Source organism: Staurois parvus, unplaced genomic scaffold (genome assembly GCF_062004578.1).
Source record: "Staurois parvus isolate SC_StPar_1 unplaced genomic scaffold, SC_StPar_1.0 ptg000023l, whole genome shotgun sequence".
NCBI lineage: Eukaryota > Metazoa > Chordata > Amphibia > Anura > Ranidae > Staurois > Staurois parvus.
The window spans coordinates 3216346-3238333 of record NW_028317819.1 but is presented as its reverse complement, the minus strand read 5'-3'; the positions used below and the strand labels follow the sequence as shown (position 1 = coordinate 3238333).

Sequence of the window (21988 nt, the reverse complement as noted above, 5' to 3'; positions counted from 1 at the left end):
TAAGTGCATTTATTCGTTTTTTCTTCGTTACAAAAGGTAAAATATACCTTTAAACTTTCTGGCTGTAACCAGAAGTGAGATATTGAGCTACTCCCAGAAAGTGAAAAAACTCCTACTACATCATATGAAGATTAGCATTTTGCTGTTTACAGAAATGTTAGAATCTGGAAAGCATTTAAGGTCATGAATTAGTACATTATAGAAATAATGTATTAAAGTGTGCTGTACAGTAAACTGTAAAATAATGCAAAAATACTAGCATTTCCCCACTTAGAAAACACATGCAATTTACTGCGATATTGTCATTTATTTTTTACTTGTTTAAAACAATAGTCTTCAAACGGATATAACATTCTTCAGTTTATGTTCTTTAAAAACAGCAGTACATCTGAACATTATAAAACTCATTTGCTATTTTGCGGGCAATAAAAATCTAATAACCTTAAAATATATATATTTTTTTCTCATTAAAAATGGCATGTGCATTTTATTTATGAAGTATTTCAGCAACCCAGTCCCACATTTGAGTACAAATATAGATTAATAATATTTTATCTTCTGCATATATGGCCTGTCAACTCTGACATCCAGGTGGAGGTATGGAAATTTGTGGGCCTTACAGGATGGAGTTATGTCATGTGCTATGTTGTGTTGCAGGTGGATTTTAGTAGACCAAGTAATCCACTAATTATCAATATATTAAAGAAAAAAATCAAAATGCAGAGTAGGACCCCCTTGTTCTGTGGCAGATCTGTGACCTCAAGGGCAGAGATCTCCCCACTGAAGCCTCAATAAGAACAAGACAATTTCGAACTGTAGTATTAACCAATAACAGAAATACCAGTCTTGGCTGTACACCCTATAAATCCATGGGTGAATTATTCTTTGGCAGATCCCGACAGGGATAAAAGTGCCATTTGTAGTAGCAGATGGCTATCCTGGTTTGTGCCAGAGTAATGAAGATACAATTATGCCCTGATATGAAAAAAATCAAATTGTTAGCTAGGTTACACAGACTAAATATCCATCCCATAGGGATTATATAAACTGGGTCAGGTACCCATATTGGCAATGCTGTTACTGTGTCTCTTCAGTTAAATGGGTTTTCATCTTTTCTTTAAACCACCCCATATAGCAACACAGAAAACCCCAACAAGTTTCTATCATTCTGACCAAGGCCAGTTTCAGATCCATCACTGGTTTCATATTGTAGATTGGCCATTACCATAGAAAGGCAGTTGTAATCTAGGGATCCCAAGGATAGTACTGCAACTAATTCAAGACTTAAAAAAACTGTACATAGAGTCATAGATTTCCCTCAGGTTCTTGCCATTTCACTGACTGACAATAGCAGGACTGTAGTGGCTCTTCTGAAACTGGTGGACCGAGTTTTTTCTTCACCTGATGTACTAGGAGAGGTGGGAATGCTTAGATAGCTGGCTTTTAAGCTTGACTCCTAGGATAAAAGAATCTACACCTTTTCTGTAAATGTGAAGACCCCCTTTACGTGGATCAATTACTGCCCTTACATGCGTATACCGTACATGCTGATATCGTCTTTGCCAGATCTTTGTTTAAAGTAATAATAAAGGTTCCGCTTTAAAAACAAAATAACAAACATGGTATACTTACCTGCACTGTGCTAGTGGTTTGCACAAAGCAGCCCCAATCCTCCTCTTCTCGGGTCCCCAGTCAGTGCACCTGCTGCTCCCCCCTGCACTCGTGCATATTCTCTCCCGAGCCGCCTCTGTGTGTCCATAAAACACACAGAGTGTGGCTTGGCCCCACCCCCTCCTCACTAGCTGTGATTGACAATGGCTCCCGCTGCTGTGTCTCAGCCAATAAGGAGGGAAATACTTGGGAGAGCTGCTGCTCTTGTGCATATCATTGGAATGGGCTTGGGAAAGTATTAGGGGGGAGTTGCACAATGAAGATTTTTTACTTTTATGCATAGACTGCATGGAGGTAAAGACCTTCTGCCTTTACAACCACTTTAATGTTGTCGTAATTAGCAGGTCAGCCTCAGTTTTTTTCCAGTGAAAAAAGGCACAGCCAAATCCAGCATGTAGTAATGAAAAATTCGAAAACGCCTACCCTATATCCATGTGGCACAATCCTATAAATGTTCATTAACACCAACCAATAAAAATTAATCTAACATTGGTCTGACTACCCTAAAATGAAATCTGATTGGTTGCTATAGGTTTAAACCTAATCATCACAGTTCTCTGAAGTATCTTCTTGAACAGAACCATATTCATTTTATTTGGTATGAATTATTCCCTAAACCGTGTTCTAAAACACTTAAAACATTTGCTTTAAAAACATCTTCCTTTCCAAATACTGTAGAACCCTTCATATCTGCAGAAAAGCATTAAAGTTGAACTCCAAGGTAACAGTTAAATACACTATTGATATGTAAATTGTCTTACCCAGCAAAATATTTTTAATTCTGTTCTAATTTCTCTTCAGAAGTTAGGTTAGTGACCACACTTTTCTTCACTTCAGTTATATAATACAGCTGGGTCACCAGCCTGTTGATTGGCCAAAGAATCATCACAATGATAATGTCATTCCTGCTCTCTACCTTCCTGTATGCATATTTGGGAAGGGAAACTAAAAACGCCATGCAATACTATAAAGGATGACAGAAAATCTCATGTTGCCCCACCCTCTGCTAGTCTAATTTGTACTTACAAGGATTCACAGTTGGAAGAAAGTACTTACAGTTGCAAGAAAAAGTATGTGAACCCCTTGGGATTACGTGGAGTTTTGCATGAATTGGGCCTAAAATGTGCTCTAAACATCATCTAAGTCACAACAATAGAAGAACACAGTCTGCTGAACATAATACTACACAAACATTAGATGTTGCCATGGTTTAATTGCACATAACATGTAAACATTCACAGTGCAGGGAGGAAAAAGTATGTGAACCTTTGGACTTAATAACTGGTTGACCCTCCTTTTGGCAGCAATAACCTCAACCAAATGTTTCCTGTAGTTGCAGATCAGACCTGCACAACAATTTGGAGTAATTTTGGACCACTCCTCTTCACAAAACTGTTTCAGTGTAGCAATATTCTTGGGATGTCTGGTGTGAATCGCTCTCTTAAGGTCATGCCACAGCATTTCAATTGGGTTGAGGTCAGGACTCTGACTGGGCCACTCCAGAAGGCATATTCTGTGCTGTTGCAGCCACTGTTTTGTTGAATTACTTGTATGCTTTGGGTCATTGTCCTGTTGCATCAGCCATCCTCTGCGGAGCTTCAGTTGGCGGACAGATGGTCGTACGTTTTCCTGCAAAATGTCTTGATAAACTCTGGAATTCATTTTCCCATCAATGACAACAATCCGTCCAGACCCTGAGGCTGCAAAGCAGCCCCAAACCATGATGCTCCCTCCGCCATGTTTTACAGTGGGGATGAGGTTTTGATGTTGGTGTGCTGTGCCTTTTTTCTTCACACATAGTGTTGTGTGTTCTTCCCAAACAACTCAATCTTGGTTTCATCTGTCCACAGTATATTTTGCCAGTAGTGCTGTGGAACATCCAGGTGCTCTTTTGCAAACTTCAAACGTGCTGCAATATTCTTTTTGGACAGCAATGGCTTCCTCCGTGGTGTCCTCCCATGTACTCCATTCTTGTTTAATGTTTTCCTTATTGTAGATGTGTCAACAAAAATGTTAGCATGTGCCAGAGATTTCTGTAGGTCTTTAGCTGACACTCTGGGATTCTTCTTTACGTCATGCAGCATTCTGCGCTGTGCTCTTGCAGTCATTTTTAAAGGACGACCACGCCTAGGGAGAGTAGCAACAGTGCTAAACTTTCTCCATTTGTAGACAGTTTGTCTTACCGTGGACACATGAACATCAAGGCTTTTGGAGATACTTTTGTAACCCTTTCCAGCTTCATGCAAGTCAACAATTCTTGATCGTAGGTCTTCTGAGAGCTCTTTTCTGCGAGGCATGGTTCACATCAGACAGTGCTTCTTGAAACCAGTAAACCCAAAACAGGTGTGTGTTTTTTAAGGGCAGGACAGCTGTAAGCAACACATCTAATATCATCACACTGATTGGAGTCAAGTTTGGCTCACTCCTGGATCCAATTCGCTCTCGGAGAAGTCATTAAGCTAGGGCCTCACATACTTTTTCCTCCCTGCACTGTGAATGTTTACATGTTATGTGCAATTAAACCATGGCAACATCTAATGTTTGTGTAGTATTATGTTCAGCAGGCTGTGTTCTTCTATTGTTGTGACTTAGATGACGTTCAGAGTACATTTTATGCCCAATTCATGCAAAACTCCATGTAATCCCAAAGGGTTCACATACTTTTTCTTGCAACTGTACAGTATGGCAGACAAATGTATTCTACAATTAATGATTTTATCGGTGACTACACAACTGTAATAAATGGTGTTTGTTTATATCTGCTTAGAGTTCAGCTTTAACGCTGTTACTGGGATTACTTTCATATTCTGGAATGTAATATAAGGCAGTGTATGTTAAAAAATTATAAAAGTTCAGTTCGGATACTGGGTAACAGTGTAGATATTGATGTTATCCTCAGCATTTCTTCTTACAAGTTCTACATTAAAATACTTGGGTAGGACATCCTGGAAGAAGTCCACAGTACCATGCTCGGCCCGCATTTTGGAAGAAAGGAATATGGTGGTGCTAGGACAGCAGAGGTGCTGCAATGTTTGGAGAAGGTGGTCAAATGTGTCCTTCAGATACACAATATCTGCCCCAATGACAATGTCATAGTCCTGTGGAAATTTGGTCTGGTCCAATCCCCAAGACAATGCACGCACGTTAAGTGAATGGCCATCGGGAACATTGGCAGATACATTTTTCTTAATCTGTGAAAGTGTATGTGGAAGGTCGGTCAGGGTCACATTACCACCTGCAAGAATAAGAAACACAATTATTTCCAGTAATAACCTTTAAACATTGTCCCCATTTTTATTACATTGTACATATCCTGTTAAAAAGTCAGCTTCACAGATGATCAATGTCAATCATAACCTAAGAGTCTGCCAGATGTCAGACTCTCTGTAGTAGGGGTTCTCAACGTTTTTAAACAAAGTTCGTGATCCTTCAGATTGTTAAAGGTGATCTTTCAGATGGTGAGTGAAATAAAGAGCAAGCTCTATTATGGCTTTGCAGAATGTGCGGCTGCATACCCAGTTAGATAGTTATAGCTCATGCACAGTTGTCCACAAAGGTTGCACTTTGCATTGATCCATATGTGCAGGTTTGCCTGTTTTGTATGTGATTAGCCAACATGAACTTTCACTGATACCTGCCCTACACCTGTAGTCACTGAGTGAATGTAGACTCAGAACACCCTGGCCTACAGAACACTTGTCACGGTTGTGTGACCTGTATACTTCATTGGTCTGCTGCCACAGGCACTGGATGAATAAGTAGTGCAACACCGATAGTGACAGCAATGGGTTGTAGCAGAAGTCCATAGAATACTTCTGAATGAATAAGTTGTGACCACTGTCGGGTCTTAGCAGCAGGCCAAGGCACACTCAAGCTGCTTTTCCAGGCCCTGACTGGCAGAATGAATACTTGGACACCAGCGATGACAATTAGGTTTATTGTTACTGCGGCTCTCCTGCAATTTATTTATTGGCGGACCAAATGCAGAAGTGGGCCATAGTTCAAAACATCTGTTCTATAGAGTTCTATGGTGGAACTCTATAGAGGGCTTCTAGGTACTGCCAGAAGCCAGGAGTTACCTGGTACTCCAATTAATGGAAAAAAAACACACCTACCACAATCTATGTAACTATTACAGACTCAATGTGAACCTAAACCAACTTAGAGGTCTCTGTTTTGGCATCTATGTCCGCCATTCGGTATATTTCACTAAGGGGGCAGGTCAGGCTAGGAGGCCGCCCTGACTCCATATAGTCCGTAGAACAAGGAAAGAATTCTCAGCCACCGCACACCATGCAAGCCCAGCGTGGAAAAGGTGATAGCAGCGCAGCCTAACTCCATCCAGTCCATTCTGTCCATGGGGCTTAGTCCTGGAGGTACTAGAAACTCAATTTCACACATACATTCTAGGTAAATCTTAGTACAAAATAAATATGCTTGATCATGAAAACACAGTTATTGAATATTAAAATGTACAAAAAATATGTATCACTATACCCTCCTGGACCAGCATACCACACTAAAAATTAGAAATTGTACGTAAATATTCACTTTAATGTAATATATTATATCTCCCTTCTGCTTGAATAGGCTAGCTGTATATTTGTGATATTTGCTCCACTCAAAATCAGGTAGAGTGTGTGATCATAGTGGACTCAGCATTATACTCAAATACCCAGAAATCTGCATTTAGTTATAACAAATGTTACCCCAAAGTTTCATGTTCCCAATATGTGTCTGTTGTACCATGTGTGCGTGTTAAAGTATCCTGATCTCTTTCTATTTCCTCTTTTGTATGAAATACCTGGTGATCTTGCCAGTCACCTGCTTTCCTATTTCAAACTGACCAAGCTAGGCATAGGAGCACACCCTTCCAAGTGTGGTCAGTTTTTTTGGCTGTGCTGGGAGCACAGTCTACTTGTCCTCCAATGACCAGGACTTGAGGTGACACCCCACCACACACAGTCATTCACTGGGAATATCAGCATACTGCTGTTTCTCTACCCCTCAGGCTACTTTCACACTGATTCGCAGCAAAAACGCATATGCGTTTTGCCACATTTGTACAGTGTTTGCAGTGCGTTTTTTGCGGCTTTTTCCATTAATTTTAATTAAAACATGCAGCAAACAGGACTTAAGATAAGAATACATAGTCACACATTTTCTCCAGATCAGTGTGAAAGCAGCCTTACTCCCCAAGCCCCTCATGCAGGTGAGAACAAGAATCACTTATAGAAAAAAAAAAAAGAATAACGTATACAGTATGACACACAAACACACACTGCTCAAGTAAATGAGTACACCCCAACAGATGTGTCAGAAAACCTCTACTTTCCTTTCAGAATCAACATTTTCTATGTTCTAAACTACAAAATACTCCCACATATGCGAGCCATTGATTGCAAACAAGATTTGTTAATTTGCACACACAAAAAAGTATTTTTCCTAACAAATTCATTCAAGACCAGGTGAGTCTAATTATTCATTACACAGGTGTCTTGCAGACAGTTGATTATAAAAAGGTGTTACTTAAAGAAAACCCCTTCCCATTTCATGCTGTCAGCAATGGCACCACATGGAAGAAAAATGTCATAAGGCCTGAGAAAGAAAATCATTTCTTTACACAAGAAATGTGAAGGATGCAAAATGACCAGCAAAGCTTTGCTTATCAGTCAGAATACTGTAGCAAAAATGATACAAAAATTTAACAAAGATGGAACTGTAACCATCTCACAGAGACGTCCAGGCAATCCACAGACGTTAACACCTCGACAGGAGCGTCTTCTGATGAGAAGGGTTGAAGAAAATTGCCATGCAAGTTCAGTGCAATTAGCTAAAGAAGTAGAAAACCAAACTGGGGTGATTGTTTCCCATGACACATTAAGGTGTACACTGCAGGAGGAATGGCATGCATGGGTGTCATCCACGAAGGATGCCTCTCCTAAAGCACATGCACAAAAAAGCCTGCCTAGAATTTTGCCAGGGTCCATGCTGAAAATGGAGTGATGGAAACCAAGATAAATGTTTTTCGAACTGATGGCTTCTAAACTGTATGGTATTGCAAATGTGAGCAGTACAAAGAAAAATACATTGTGCCTACAGTGAAACATATTGGTTACAGTGTCCTTCTGTGGGGCTGCATGAGTGCTGCTGGTGCAGGGGAGCTGCATTTCTTTGATGGTATCATGAAGAAAAGATGCTACCATCACTTCATGCCCTTGGTTGTTGTGCACTTTTCCATCATGACAATGATCCAAAACACACATCTAAGGCCACTGTTGCATTTCTGAAGAAGAACAGGGTGAAAGATATTCAATGGCCAAGTGTGTCTCCTGATCTGGTCCCAATCGAAGACCTATGGGGAATTCTGGAGACAAGTTGAGCATCACTCTCCATCCAGCATCCAGGCTCTAAAAGAGGTCGTTCTTCAAGAATGGAAAAATATAGATGTTGCAATATGTCGCCAACCTGTTCATTCCATGCCTAGAAGACTTGGTGCTGTCCTTACAAATCATGAACGTGATACAAAATACTAGATGGAGTAGTTTTTGTTATGGGGCATATTCATTTGCATCAACTAATTTGAGTAAAATTGAAGATTTTGTAAGTAAGTTATATTATTAACCTTTCATGTAATGAGCTAAACAAATGTTCTATAAAACTAATTTTTGTAAAAATCTTACTTTTCAAAATGGGTGTACTCATTTCTGCCAAGCACTGTGTACACACACACGCACTGTGTACACACACACACACACACACACACACACGTTTTGCCTTTCATTGCTATTTTAAACAAAATGGATTGTTTTACAAGGTAAGGGTTCACATATACTTTAAGGCAACAATTCAGGCCTCCCCAGCAAAGTCCTTACATTTACTATGAGCCTTTCATCAATGCAATAATTAGAGGATTCATCTATAGAAGTTCTGCAGATGCAATGAGTACCTCATGGCATTGAACTTCATCTTACCATGCTGACCTTTCAACTTAGAGATCCTGTCACCTATCCCACTAATGGTACAGTGAGAGGGTTCTCAAATCCCACCATGTAACCCATTTATATTTATCTTCATAGTGCTTCCCGCTGCCTCTTTTTCCATCACACTCAGCTTCAGCGTATGGGGGAAGTTGTGATTTTTCGGCGGTTCTAAAGACTAGTGGCCAATTGCTAGGCCTGAAAATTGTCATGGCCTCACGTAAGCTCCAACAGATTCACTGATACCTAGGGGTCTGTTTATAAAAAAAATGTTGGACAAATTTTTACCTAGAGATAGGCTTTGTACCAATGTAGAGAATGATTAGGTAGAATTTGACCTGTCTGCTTTTAGTGATAAAGATACGAAGATCACATCAACAACTTGTTTACTTTCATACACTAACTTTAAATCAATTACCACAGAAAGCCCTGCTAAAAGCCTCGGTACTGTCTGCCAGATGTCTGACCTGACACAACCTTGCCATTTAGAAAATCATTGCTGACTGAAAACAAAACAGCGCTGCCCAACAGCCTCTTGGAGGCAGCAAACAGCTCTTGTTATCAGACCCCAGTCATTAACAAGGAATGAATCAACAATATCTCATTTCTAGCACCAAAGCACTCACAAGAAACATTTTCTAATTTGAAGTAACCATACGTGGGTGTAAGATATATAAACGCTGTTCTGAACAACTCAATTTCACTACTTCTCTGTTCATGCGAGCCACACAACACTTGGAAGAACGTTCCCTGCACCAGATGTAAAATGTTAATGGGCCTCATTACTTGCACCAAAGAAGAGGTCTGTTTAAGCTTTTAAAGATTGGAATTAAGGAAACAAAAACTGAAAAGACAAATGTACCTTTAGTTAAGTGCCTCTTAAATTTCTTGTCCGCCCACAAGTAGATGTAGAGAAAAAAAAATCCAAAAGCACTCAAACGTCTTAGGTCTTGTTATACTAGGTTGGTGTGGCCTTGCTGCAGAAAGCCATTGGGAACTCGTTCTTAACACACAGAGTTGTGTAGACTTCAGATAAGTTCTACTTATAGCAGAGTTTAATTGTGTTCTTTGGTTCCATATGGCCCCTTTCTCTGACCACCCCCCCCGCGAGCAGAGCAGAAGGACAGGTCCGTGTCTGCTCTATTTACACAGAGAAGGCATGGACAGAGCCCACCCTGCTCTATGGGCAGTCAAGTGTGAACGGACTGGCTGTCTGCTTACACCCAACTGCCCTCCAATCTACCTAGATGGAAGGGGAACAGATCCCCATTTTTTTATAGCAGATTGGATTAGAGGGAGTCACTGCAAAACAAGGAAAGAAATGGCACACCAGCCTAGTGCAATACCAAAGAGGTAACTTTATTAGGTTCAAAGAAGATATATACTCACAAACGACTGTAGTGACAAAGTCATATCAGCATCCAAAGCAATCACGTCACCAGGTCAGCTCCCAAAGCATGAGAAGACCCTCGAATGGCTGACGCATTTCGAGGGGCGATCCCCTCTTCATCAGAGCCAGCCTGGCCTTCTCATGTTTTGGGAGCTGAACTGGTGAAGTGATTGCTTTGGATACTGATATGCCTATATCTCCTTTGAACTTAATAAAGTTACCTCTTAGGTAATGCACTAGGCTGGTGCGCCCTCTCTTTCCTGGTTTTGCAGTGAGTCCTCTGGGTTTTCCTCGACCCTTAGAGGGCAGCAAGGCCTGTGCTGCTGGATGTTTTTAAGTACCGCAAACATTTTCATCATCTTCCAACTCTTGAGTGCTGGAGACGTTCTTGTTCTCGGATTAGAGGGAGGCAGGTGTAAACGGACACTACAGGTCCATAGAGATACATGGACCATGCATTCAGGTCCGACTGTCAGTTTTTCCGGGCAGTGGTGGCTTCAATCACCTTGCAGTGATAACATTCATTTATACCCCCTTTCAGATCCACCCTGGCACTTCGATGCAGAGAAGTGGTGGGACACCCTTATCTAAGCACTAAAAGTAACATTAAAGGTTCAGATATTTTTTTTTTTTTTAAATAACATGTCATACTTACCTGCTCAGTGCAGTGGTTTTGCACAGAGCAGCCCTGATCCTCCTCTTCTCAGATCCCCTGGCGGCACTCCAGGCCCCTCTCCTCTGCTGAGCACATGAAGCAAAAAAACCTCCAGGCTTTAGAACCACTTCAAGTCTTATTGTGTAGTGTCTATATATATTTGTACTAGATTATACTAATAACAGCATTGTTTTAGCCAAGGAATGGCAGAGAATGAAACAATATACACAAAACAAAATGACAAGCTGGTTTGTATAAAGGGTGTTTTAACCACTTGCCTACCAGGCACTTATACCCCCTTATTTACCAGGCCAATTTTCAGCTTTCAGCGCTGCTGCACTTTGATTGACAATTGCGCGGTCATGCAACATTGTACCCATATGAAATTTTGATCATTTTTTTCTCACAAATAGAGCTTTCTTTTGGTGGTATTTAATCGCCACTGGACGCTTTACTTTTTGCGCTATAAATAAAAAAAGTGCAAAAAATTTGAAAAAAAAAAAAAAGTTTCTTTGTTTCTGTTATAAAATTTTTCAAACAGGTAATTTTTCTCCTTCACTCATGTGCGTTGATGAGGCAGCACTGATGGGCACTGATAGGCGGCACTGATGGGCACGGATAGGCAGCACTAAAGGGCACTGATAGGCAGTACTAATGAGGTGGCACGGATAGGCGGCACTGATAGACAGCACTAATGAGGTGTCACGGATAGGCGGCACTAATATGCAGCACTGATAGGGGACACTGACGATGGGTACTGATAGACGGCACTGACTGGCATCACTGCTGGGCACTGACTGGCGGCACTGATTGGCGGCACTGCTGGGCCGCACTGGTGGGTGGCACTGGTGGACGGCACTGGTGGGTGGCACTGGTGGGCACATGTGGGTGGGCACAGGTGGGTGGCACTGCTGGGCACAGGTAGGTGGCACTTCTGGGCACAGGTAGGTGGCACTGCACGGAGCGGAGCTAGTGGGCGCACTGCTGGGCACAGGTGGGCGGAACTTGCAGGTGGCACTGCTGGGCACCGATCATCAGGGCACTGATCATCAGTGCCCTGATGATCGGTGCCGATCCCCGCTCTGACAACTGCCGGTTCTCGGCAGTACTTTCCTCACGATCTGACAGCGTGAGGAAAGTGCAGCCGAGAACCGGCACTTGCATTTCCCTCTGATCAGCGTGTCATTGGACACCGCTGATCACGTGGTAAAAGGCTGCTGTGATTGGCCTTTTACCACATTACGTGATCAGCTGTGTCCGTCATTCGGCTATCTGCGGTCGGCAGCTAGTTAAAGTGGAACTCTTGAGTCTGGTGGAACAACTAAATACCCAGTTAAAATAAACATGTTAACCACTTGGCCTTCAAAAGGTTTTCCCCCCTTCATGACCAGAGTATATTTTTGCTATTCACCACTACACTAATTTAACTGGCAATTTCTTGGTCAGACAACACAGTACCTAAAGGTGTATACTTTTCACACAAATAGAGCTTTCTTTTGGTGATATTTGATCACCACTTTTTTATTATATAAACAAAAAAATGCTGAAAATTTGGGGTGAAAAAAGCAATATTTTCAACTTTCTGTTCTAAAATATATTCAATAAAAAAAATGTAAAAATCAAATTTTCTCAGAAATTAAGGACAAAATGCATTCTACTACAGGTCTTTGGTAAAAACAAATTATTATTATTATACAGTATTTATAAAGCGCCAATAGTTCACTCAGCGCTGTACATTACAAAGGGGGACAGAACATGTGACAGAACAATACCAATACAATGCAAAACATGAGGGGATCGAGGGCCCTGCTCTTTCGAGCTTACAATCTAGAATGCCAGTAAGTGTATATTAATGGGTCTGAGTGAATGCTACAGTGTCTACAAACTATGGTAAACTGAAATTTACGCAGCTATGATGCTATACTGGTAATGGCGGTGATCAGCGACTTATAGTGGGACGGTGATAGTGTGGTGGGCAATCTGGAGCTAACTGTTGTTGGCTGGGAGATACACTGACAGTGACATTAATACCGTGATCGATGCTAAAGCTGTACAAGGTCACTGTACTAATGACACTGGCTGGGATCTAGGAGCAATCAAGAGATTAATCTAGGAGCAAACAAAAGGTTAACTGTGTGCCTAACAATTTGTAATGTGTGCCTTTTTTACTTTACTATATGGCTGTTTTTCTCCATATATCACTGTTCCCTGTACATGGAGATTTGTGTTTTGTAAACACAGAACTCTGTTAGTGATTGGACACAGCCAATCAACTGACTTTAGCCAAAATCATTGGCTGAAATCAGCTGCCAAACTTGTGCTGTGTCCAATCACAACACAGGTTGGCAGGAGAGCTCACACAAGGCTGATCACGTACATATATGTGATCATGCCTGCACCTGCTGCCCACTCACATTAAATTTACTGTGAGCAGTCAGCAGGTGATTAAAGTGTATCTCTGGCAAATTTTTAAATATATGTAAAGGCAAAATGTATTATTTAAGTTTGGATACAGTAGAGAAGGTGTAGACCTTTGTCAAGATTTTATTGATTTCTGTGTCCCTGCTGGGGAGATTCACCCTTTTGGTTTTACATACACTTCAAATTGTGGATAGTGTAGGGAATAGTTAGAACCCCTATCAGATTTACTTTTTGCCCTCTTTGTCCCATTGGGGAAATTAACATTCTCCTCTTGTTCACTTCTTGCTTCATAAACACAACAGGTAAGTGAAAACCTCTCAAGAGTGGGGTTAAACCCCTGTTGTGAAACAGTTGTCCTCCACTGACAGATTTCCTCTCCCGTCCTGTTCCAATAACAATTGCAAAATTCTGGATAGCCCACCACTTTGTATTCTGGTGATAATGGTCACCAGCTCATACAGTGAAAAATAATTTCCCCAGCTGGGGTGAAGGCAGCAATAAAAACCTGATAGAGGTTTTAAAGCAAACCTGTGCTTGATCAGAGCACAGAAGTTTGCTAAAATCAACCCCCCCTCAAAATTCATCTTTCCTTCACTCCCCCTGTCAAGCTATTCAGATGCCAGGACCTATGGTACTTCCAGGTATGGAGGAGTGTGTGACTCACTCCACGACAGTGCAGGTCCGATCACCAGCGCTGTATCATAAAGAAAGTCCATAATCCTGTGCAAACTAGAACTTGACCGGCTTATAGAGGTGGGGATTAAAGTGAACCTTTTTCACTGCCCTGCCTTGTGCTGTTAATGTTCATGGATCCAATAATTGCCGGTCACATTTACTGGTCTCTGTAACTGATTATAACACACATAGGATGTTTTGTGATTGTCTTCACCTTTCTATTATCTTAACCACTGGAAAATACTAATCTATGGGGGACAAGGATCTAAATTGTATTCAACATATTAGCCCTTATCCCTAATTTTGGACCTTATTTGTTTACGTGTGTATTGATCCTGCACCGTTTCGCATTGAACCTCTGTATATATCTTGTTTCCAAATCTCTGTTACAAAAAGTCTGGTTAAAAAAAGTTTATGAGAAAGACAGTCTACAACTCATATTATCATTTACCAATATTCTATTTCAGAAATGTTATCTTTAATTATGTGGGTCAGACAGTAACCACCAAGAAGTGCAAGGTTTTTCTTGACAATGCGTTTATCCTTCTGACGTACCTAGCAGAGATAGCAGTATCCCCACAATCCCAGTTCCTGCACCCAGCTCAATAATCTTCTTTCCTTTGAAGTTCAGTTTCTGCTCTTCAAAGTAAGAGCACAGATTCAGAGCCTGTAATGCAAAATCAAAGCAAATTAATAAAATACCACTACTAATGACTAGAGATTAACCTCACCCAAGAACACACGTCTAAACCATATCATATAAAACTACAGAACAGAATTCAGCCTGCATCCTAAGTGTATTTATAGCCAGTTTGGATAGAGTGCTTAAGTATTAGCAACACTGTCAAGTTGGTAATGCTGTTGTGTACCTACTGCGAATGGTAACAGTCTCTATTTAGCCTGCTGACCACTGGAATCGGGACTTAAAGTAACCATGTCAATACAGAGTCAATTATGAAATAAGGCCAGCCCTGAAGAAATCCCACCACTGCATATACAGGTTGGTGGGTGAAATATAATCCCGAAAGGGTTGAATATCTGCAGTGGTCAGGCAGCTGTGAAGTGGTGGCATTTTAAGACACAGGTATCCAGAAAGCTGTGGATGAGCTTCCTTTACAGGGCTATCCTTTTTGAAGTGGTGCTGTGCTAACAGGTGCAGCAAGTCCCAGTCACAATGGTCACCAGGATAAATAATTGAGGTGACTCTCCCCAGCAGGTATAAAATGGCAATAAAAACTTGACAGTGTTGCTAACAGGCAGTAAAATGAGTTTTAAAACAACCTTCAACGACCTCTGTAGCTGCAGGTGCTCAGGAATAATTAATCCTCAAAGTTCACAAAAGAGGAGCTTAAGAACACCTGCTGACTGTTTACATTAGAAAGATGGCAGGCTGCCTAGTACCTCTTACTAGAGAAAATAAGGAGAGAGAAGCTGTGGATTCAGTGCTACTACTGTAAAGTTGACAGTAAATTTCTGCACAGTGCCTGCACTATAAAGGTCAGTGATGACTTGTATTAAGGCTAATAAAACATCAACTGCATTACAAGATATAATAAAATAAGAAGCTTATGCTGCAAACCCAGATTCATTCAGGAGCTGCCCATGCAGTGCTTCTTTTCCGAACTAGGTTCTGGAACCATTTCTGGGCGTTGCGCGTCCTGCGATTTTGTTTGCACGATTGTGTGCCGTAATCTTGGAAAAAATGCCCTGCGTTTTCAGGTGCCATTGAAATGAATGGCGCCTTGACACGCGATTGCACTTTTTTACGTTGTCACACAGCGTTTTTAAATCGGCGATTCTGCCCATGTGTGAATGAAACCTAAGTCTTTCAGGATGAATGATGGCCAGCATTATTCAACCCACGTATGAGCCAAGGCTACACATGACTGCCCCCCCACCACCAACTAGTATAACTGAACACAGGAGAAGCACATCTCTATGTCACTCTGCTTTCTCCTATCTGCATGCTCCTTGCCAACATGACTCCCTGTGCTGTTGCTTCTCCCACTAAACAATTTTCTTGTAAAATTTTCCTTTACATTTAGCAAAACCATATAACATGAGGTCAGACTTAAACACTTTCAATTTGCATGTAGCCAGGCAGGCCCTTGCATAACATAATTAAAGGTAAGTCTAAAGGAAATTGAACAAGAAAATTACACAATGCAGGGATGCGCAATTCATATTGCCTGACACCCAGTACAGGCAGTTCCAGGTGTCGGGGAGGTAGTTTTCTTTCTTGAGAACAATAGATCTAGCCTCAGACCTCCTCCGTAACGCTACACTGATGATCTATAGGGGGTTTTGAAAACATTGCCAATAGAAAATATAGGGTACTGAAATTTGTTGCCATTTCACAAGCGTACGCATATTTAAGGGTTGACACGTTGGGTATCTATTTGCTTGGTGCAGCCTCGTCTGTTATATTTTACCAATAATTAGGTAATGTATTGCGTTTTTTGTGCCCTAAAATTAACTTGTGTGTTTTTTACTGAAATTTTGCATTTCCAAGACCTTTGCGGTAATGTCATGTCACATAAAAAAATTGGAACTACCGCTATTTTGTACTCTAGGGCAGCTGCTTTCAGAAAATATATAATATTTTGAGGGTTTTATGTAATCTCAGGCTTACAATTATTTTTTTAAACGTGTGCAAAAAAATCCAAAAATGGCTCTGGAAGCAAAAGGGTTAAAAGAGAAGTTCACCTTCAGGAACATGTTTTATGTGTCCATCGGTTTTTAGGGTGACATGTTCCCGCTGCTGTGGCAGATCGACAATCCAGGCCCTCTGTGTGACAGCAGTAGAGGGAGAAGTTCCCTGTACTAGCTGTCACTTTTTGTAAAAAAGTGCGGCCGTACGGGGCTCTGCCCACATGGCCATATCATTCATTCACAGAATTCTGTGAATGAATCAACTACAAATGCTGAAATCCTTTGCGGATGTCGGCTTGTAGTTCTCCATGAACTATCACGGAACTGTTGGCAGTTCACTGATTCTTCCTGTCAGTGTAAAACTGCCTGCCCATACAATATACGGACAGACAGCTTACATTGACAGTCTGCTGGAGCCCTGTATTATACCAGCATTCTGCTGATCGCTGGTAAAATGCTTTCCAGGCTCCTAAAAAAAAAAAAAAAGTTACCTGCAAAAAATCTGCATTTATTTTTTAATTTTTTTAAAGGTGAACTTATCCTTTAATGGAGGGGACAACAAAACTTGATTTGGCTGCTCGGCATGTACTTTACTAAGCTTCCAAGTAGTTCCATGTGCAAGGGTAACCTGAAGGAATAAAGTTTTTTTTCTTTTTTCTCATTGGGGCCGTCGCCTCATTTACTTACTCAGCATATGCGCTTCTGCTGAGCGTTAAGAGAGCCTGACGCTACCCTTTCCTGACGAGCACCCAATCGGTGCTCATTACTCTGCAAGGTCTCTCCCCCTCCTTGCTAGTCCCTGGGTGTGGTGCTGCAGAGAGGCAGGGGGTGAGGAGGAGAGAAACAGCACAATGTAGAAAATACTAAAAGTTTAAGCTGCCATAAAGCCCCTTTCATCTTTAGAAAACCCAGCCTTTCCTAGAAGAACCTCAGATTTAAATACTGTTTTGGTTACATTTTTTTTTCTTTTTTTATCATGACAAGTAGACTGTCATGAAGGACAAGTAGATTACTGCAACTCCCTCCTCACTGGCCTGCCTCGCCACAGGCTATCCCCGTTTCAGCCGATCCTGAATACGGCAGCCAGACTCATTCACCTTTCCAACCGCTCCGTTTCCACCACCCCCCTCTGTCAATCCCTCCACTGGCTTCCGATTGCCCAATGGATCAAATTCAAAATCCTAACACTGATGTACAAAGCTGTCCATCATACTGCCCCGAACTACATCACTGACCTAATATCCAAATACCACCCAACACACACTCTCCGCTCTTCACAAGACCTCCTTCTCTCTAGTTCCCTGGTGTCCTCCTCCCATGCCCGCCTCCAGGACTTCTCCAGGGTGTCACCCATCCTCTGGAACTCCCTACCCCAATCCATCAGACTATCACCTACTCTCCTCTCATTTAGGCGCACCCTGAAAACCCACCTCTTCAGGGAAGCCTACCCCACCCCCTGCTAATTGCCAACCTCCTCCACTCTTCCTACCACTCCATCCCCCACAGCCATTTCCACCTGTACCACTATCCCCTCCCTCCTAGATTGTAAGCTCCAAGGAGCAGGGCCCTCAATCCCCTCGTGTATCACATTGTATTGTTATTATACTGTTGCATGTATTGTCTCCCATTGTAATGTACAGAGCTGAGCGAACTGTTGGCGCTTTATAAATACTGTATAATAATAATTGGGACCTGGGTTTAGTCCCTTGGAAAAGTAGTTTTCTAACAAATTTCCATACCCCTGCAATGTATAGCCAGCTTTAACGATCTATTAGAGATTACAGAACAGCATTCATTTGTGCGGTTTGGTCTGCCTAGTGTACAGCATTAAGAATCTGTAAATTTGTTAATGGCCGTAGTCGGGCACAGGTGCACTTTAAGCCAACCACACATATTGCAATCTGACATTGTCCTATTGTGCACTGCCCTGACTGTTACCACAACTCAATAATGACCTATAACTCTTCAGTCTGCAATGCTCAGGTTTTCTGCTGATTGCAAAGCTAGTGTCCTTTCCTGCAGCATGCTGACAGAGAACAGCCTTTTCTACTTAGTGGTGGCTGCTTTCTAAAGAAAATGAGATGCAAGACTTTGCACACACTTTGTTTTTATGCACATGCAATGTATTTAGCTAATGTAAACAAAGCTATGCTCAAGGTTCAGTGTACACAGGAATTTGTGAAGGATTTGGAATGCATCATTTGTCTTTTTTATGGGATCATACAAAGCAGGATACTCATTACAGATATGCAATAAATGCTTCCAGGCACAGGTAACTATATACTGTGACCATCTGCTTATCTCACAAACCCTTTTGTCCCCATTCACACTTCAGCTGAGTGACTCTGGCTGTTTTTCAGGCTTTTTTGTATTGCATATTTGCACAGTCATTTTTATGCACAATTTTGGCTTGAGCAATTTTCAAAAAGTTTTAGCAAATGGAAAGCTCATTTCTAGGCAAGAAAACGCTCCCAAAACGCATGTATTCACATCCTACACAGCCGCACCAAAGCAACCTTGACTGTGGTGGGAGAAGAACAAACGCATGCTGTCACACGGGGTAGAGGGTGTTCACTTAGCAACATGTTACACCCTAAATGTGGGTATGACATGTAGAAAAAGGTAGAGTTGGACTTTATTCTCAAATAGTAGCAAGATGCTCCAAATTAAGGTGATTGCTACTACATGCAACTGCATATGTCGTGAAATGTAGTGAAAAATCACAATCAGATTAGCAAAATTCACCCTGTGCACTAGTGCACCATAGTTACAAACATGCAACACGCAGCTATCAAGGTCTAGAATTAGGGTAACAGCCTATGAAAATTTAAAGGGTCAGCAATGGCATGTCCACTTAAGAAGATAACTATCCTCTGTTGCTAGGATGCAGGTGGCTACTGCCACCAAGTGTCCTCCGTTGCTAGGATGCAGGTGGCTACTGCCACCAAGTGTCCTCTGTTGCTAGGATGCAAGTGGCTACTGCCACCAAGTGTCCTCTGTTGCTAGGATGCAAGTGGCTACTGCCACCAAGTGTCCTCTGTTGCTAGGATGCAGGTGGCTACTGCCACCATGTCCTCTGTTGCTAGGATGCAGGTGGCTATTGACACCTAGTGTCCCCTGTGGCTACAATGTAGGTGGCTATTGCTTAACATCCTCTGTTGCTTGGACGCAGGTGGCTATTGCCAGTAAGGCTACTTCTACATTGCTCCATTGCAAAAACACAGTAAAAACACATATGCATTTTTACTGAATTTCCAGTGCGTTTTTCACCTTACATGTAACTCAAAAAATGCACCAAAAATGCAACCGCAGGTGCTTATTTCACTTCATTTTAATTGAGGTGTGTTTTTTATGTGTTTTCAATTCATTTCAACGTGGGGGGGGGGGGTCATTTTTAATGTTTTTTTTCCCCCCACATCAAACATGAGCCAAAATGCAGCAAGCAGGACTTTGAAAAATGCAATGGACCTGCAACCGAGCAGTGTGAAGAGCTACATAGGATTTAATGGTCATGCGTTTTTCTTCTGCTTTTTTTTATGCAAATGTGGAAGAAAAAAGGATCCGTGTGAGAGCAGCATTAATGTCCTCTGTTGTACGAATTGAGGCAACTTTTGTGATAAAATCCATACTTGCATGTTTGGGAGAATATACGCCCATGTAATCGGAAGTGGCATTTCCAGGCACACTGTAAATTCAGGACTATAATACGCACGCAACCGCGTGCACCCGTCCATACTCCTGACAGGCCAGCCAATCCACAGTCTACAGGGGACCATACTGCCTACTCCTAGATGGATGAAGTCTTGTGTGAAGAGAAAATCCCATGTATTCCTATGGAGAGGCCAGCTAGCATGCATCCTGAAGGCTGACAGACCCTCCATAGGAATGAATGGGAGCCAGGCACACTGGTCAGGGATGTTTGGTGCAGGAAGCGCTGTCCCCCCCCATGAGGTACAGGCAGGAGAGGACTATGGAAGGGTGCTGTGTATGAGTGAATGGAGCGCCCTGCTATGGAAGGACCCGAGCTCTCTGTTCACCTCTCCCACCAATTAGAACAGAAACCCCGCCCACCCCGTACTCACAGCGTCCCACACCGGAGCCGCCACCCCGAGCTTGGCCCCGTAATGCTGAGTGATGGACAGCCGCTGACCGCAGAACTCATAGCAGCTCTCATCCGTGTACGTGTCGGAGAAGAGAGAGGCCAGGTCCCGAGGCAGTACATCAGTCAGGCCGCCCTCCTCCTCTTCCATGGACATGGCCGAGCTCACTCCATGCTGCTTCCTGTTTGTAGGACGTCATAGAGCGGGCGGATAAAGCGCCACGTGTGAGGAGCAGAGCTGAGGAAGAGCCAATGTGGAGAGCAGTGTGTGGCGGTATCGGAGCACAGAGACACAGGGCCGCTTCCACACCAGAAAACACTGATATTCCAAATGTATATTCAGAAGCTTCATTTTGCCTGAAATCATCCGTAGGGTCTAGTTCATGCAGCCTAACAGCCTGCTCATTTCCATGGACCGCCGCATCAAACTGGATGGACCGCCGCATCAAACTGGATGGACTGCCGCATCAAACTGGATAGACTGCCGCATCAAACTGGATGGTTTGCGATGCTCATAAATGCCTAACAAGTAAAATCCCATTATTTCCAATGGCACCTGTTTGTACTTGCATTACTGTTCTAGCAGATGTAATCATTTTGTCCCCATAGACTTTAGATGGAAATCACCTGAACAGTAGGCATGGGTGATATTTCAAGTGCTTTTTCAAAAGAGTTTTTAGCTCAAACAGCGGCTATTAGTACATTGCTCAAAAAAAAATGAAAGGAACACTTTGAAAACATCAGATCTCAATGGTGAAAATCTCCTGCTGGATATCTATACTGATATGGACTTGGTAATGTATTAGGAACGTAAGGATGTCCCATTGATATGAAAATTATCAACCTACAGAGGACTGACTTCAAAGACACCCTGAAAATCAAAGTGAAAACATGATGCAACAGGCTAGTCTATTTTGCTGAAATGTCATTGCAGCAACTCCGAATGGTACTCAGTAGTTTGTATGGCCCCCACATGCTTGTATACGTGTCTGACAATGCCGGGGCATGCTCCTAATGAGACAACAGATGGTGTCCTGGGGTATTTCCTCCCAGATCTGGACCAGGGCATCACTGAGCTGCTGAACAGTGTGAGATGCAACCTGGCGGTTTCGGATGGACCAAAACATATCCCAGATGTGTTCTATTGGATTTAGGTCAGGCAGCATGGGGGCCATTTAATGGTATCTATTTATCCTCCAGGAACTGCCTACATACTCTCACCACATGAGGCCAGGCATTGTCGTGCACCAGGAGGAACCCAGGACCCACTGCGCCAGCGTAGGGTCTGACAGTGGGTCCAAGGATTTCATTCCGATACCTAATGGAAGTCAGGGTGCCATTGTGTAGCCTGTAGAGGTCTGTGTGTCCTTCCATGGATATGCCTCCCAAGACCATCAGTGACCCACCACCAAATGTTATAGGCATGATCTCCACAGCTTCTCCAG

At 42.3% G+C, this 21988-nt stretch overlaps 1 protein-coding gene across 1 annotated transcript; it reads right to left on the bottom strand.

The window, feature by feature from the left end:
• Nucleotides 1–287: 287 nt before the first annotated feature.
• EEF1AKMT3 (EEF1A lysine methyltransferase 3) lies at nt 288–20850 on the bottom strand. The gene is made up of 3 exons (XM_089692790.1): nt 20527–20850; nt 14348–14459; nt 288–4906 (listed from the first exon to the last, which is right to left on the bottom strand). The coding sequence occupies exons 1-3, from the start codon at nt 20698–20700 to the stop codon at nt 4524–4526; spliced, it is 669 nt and encodes a 222-aa protein (XP_089548916.1). The 5' UTR covers nt 20701–20850; the 3' UTR covers nt 288–4523.
• Nucleotides 20851–21988: the final 1138 nt, after the last annotated feature.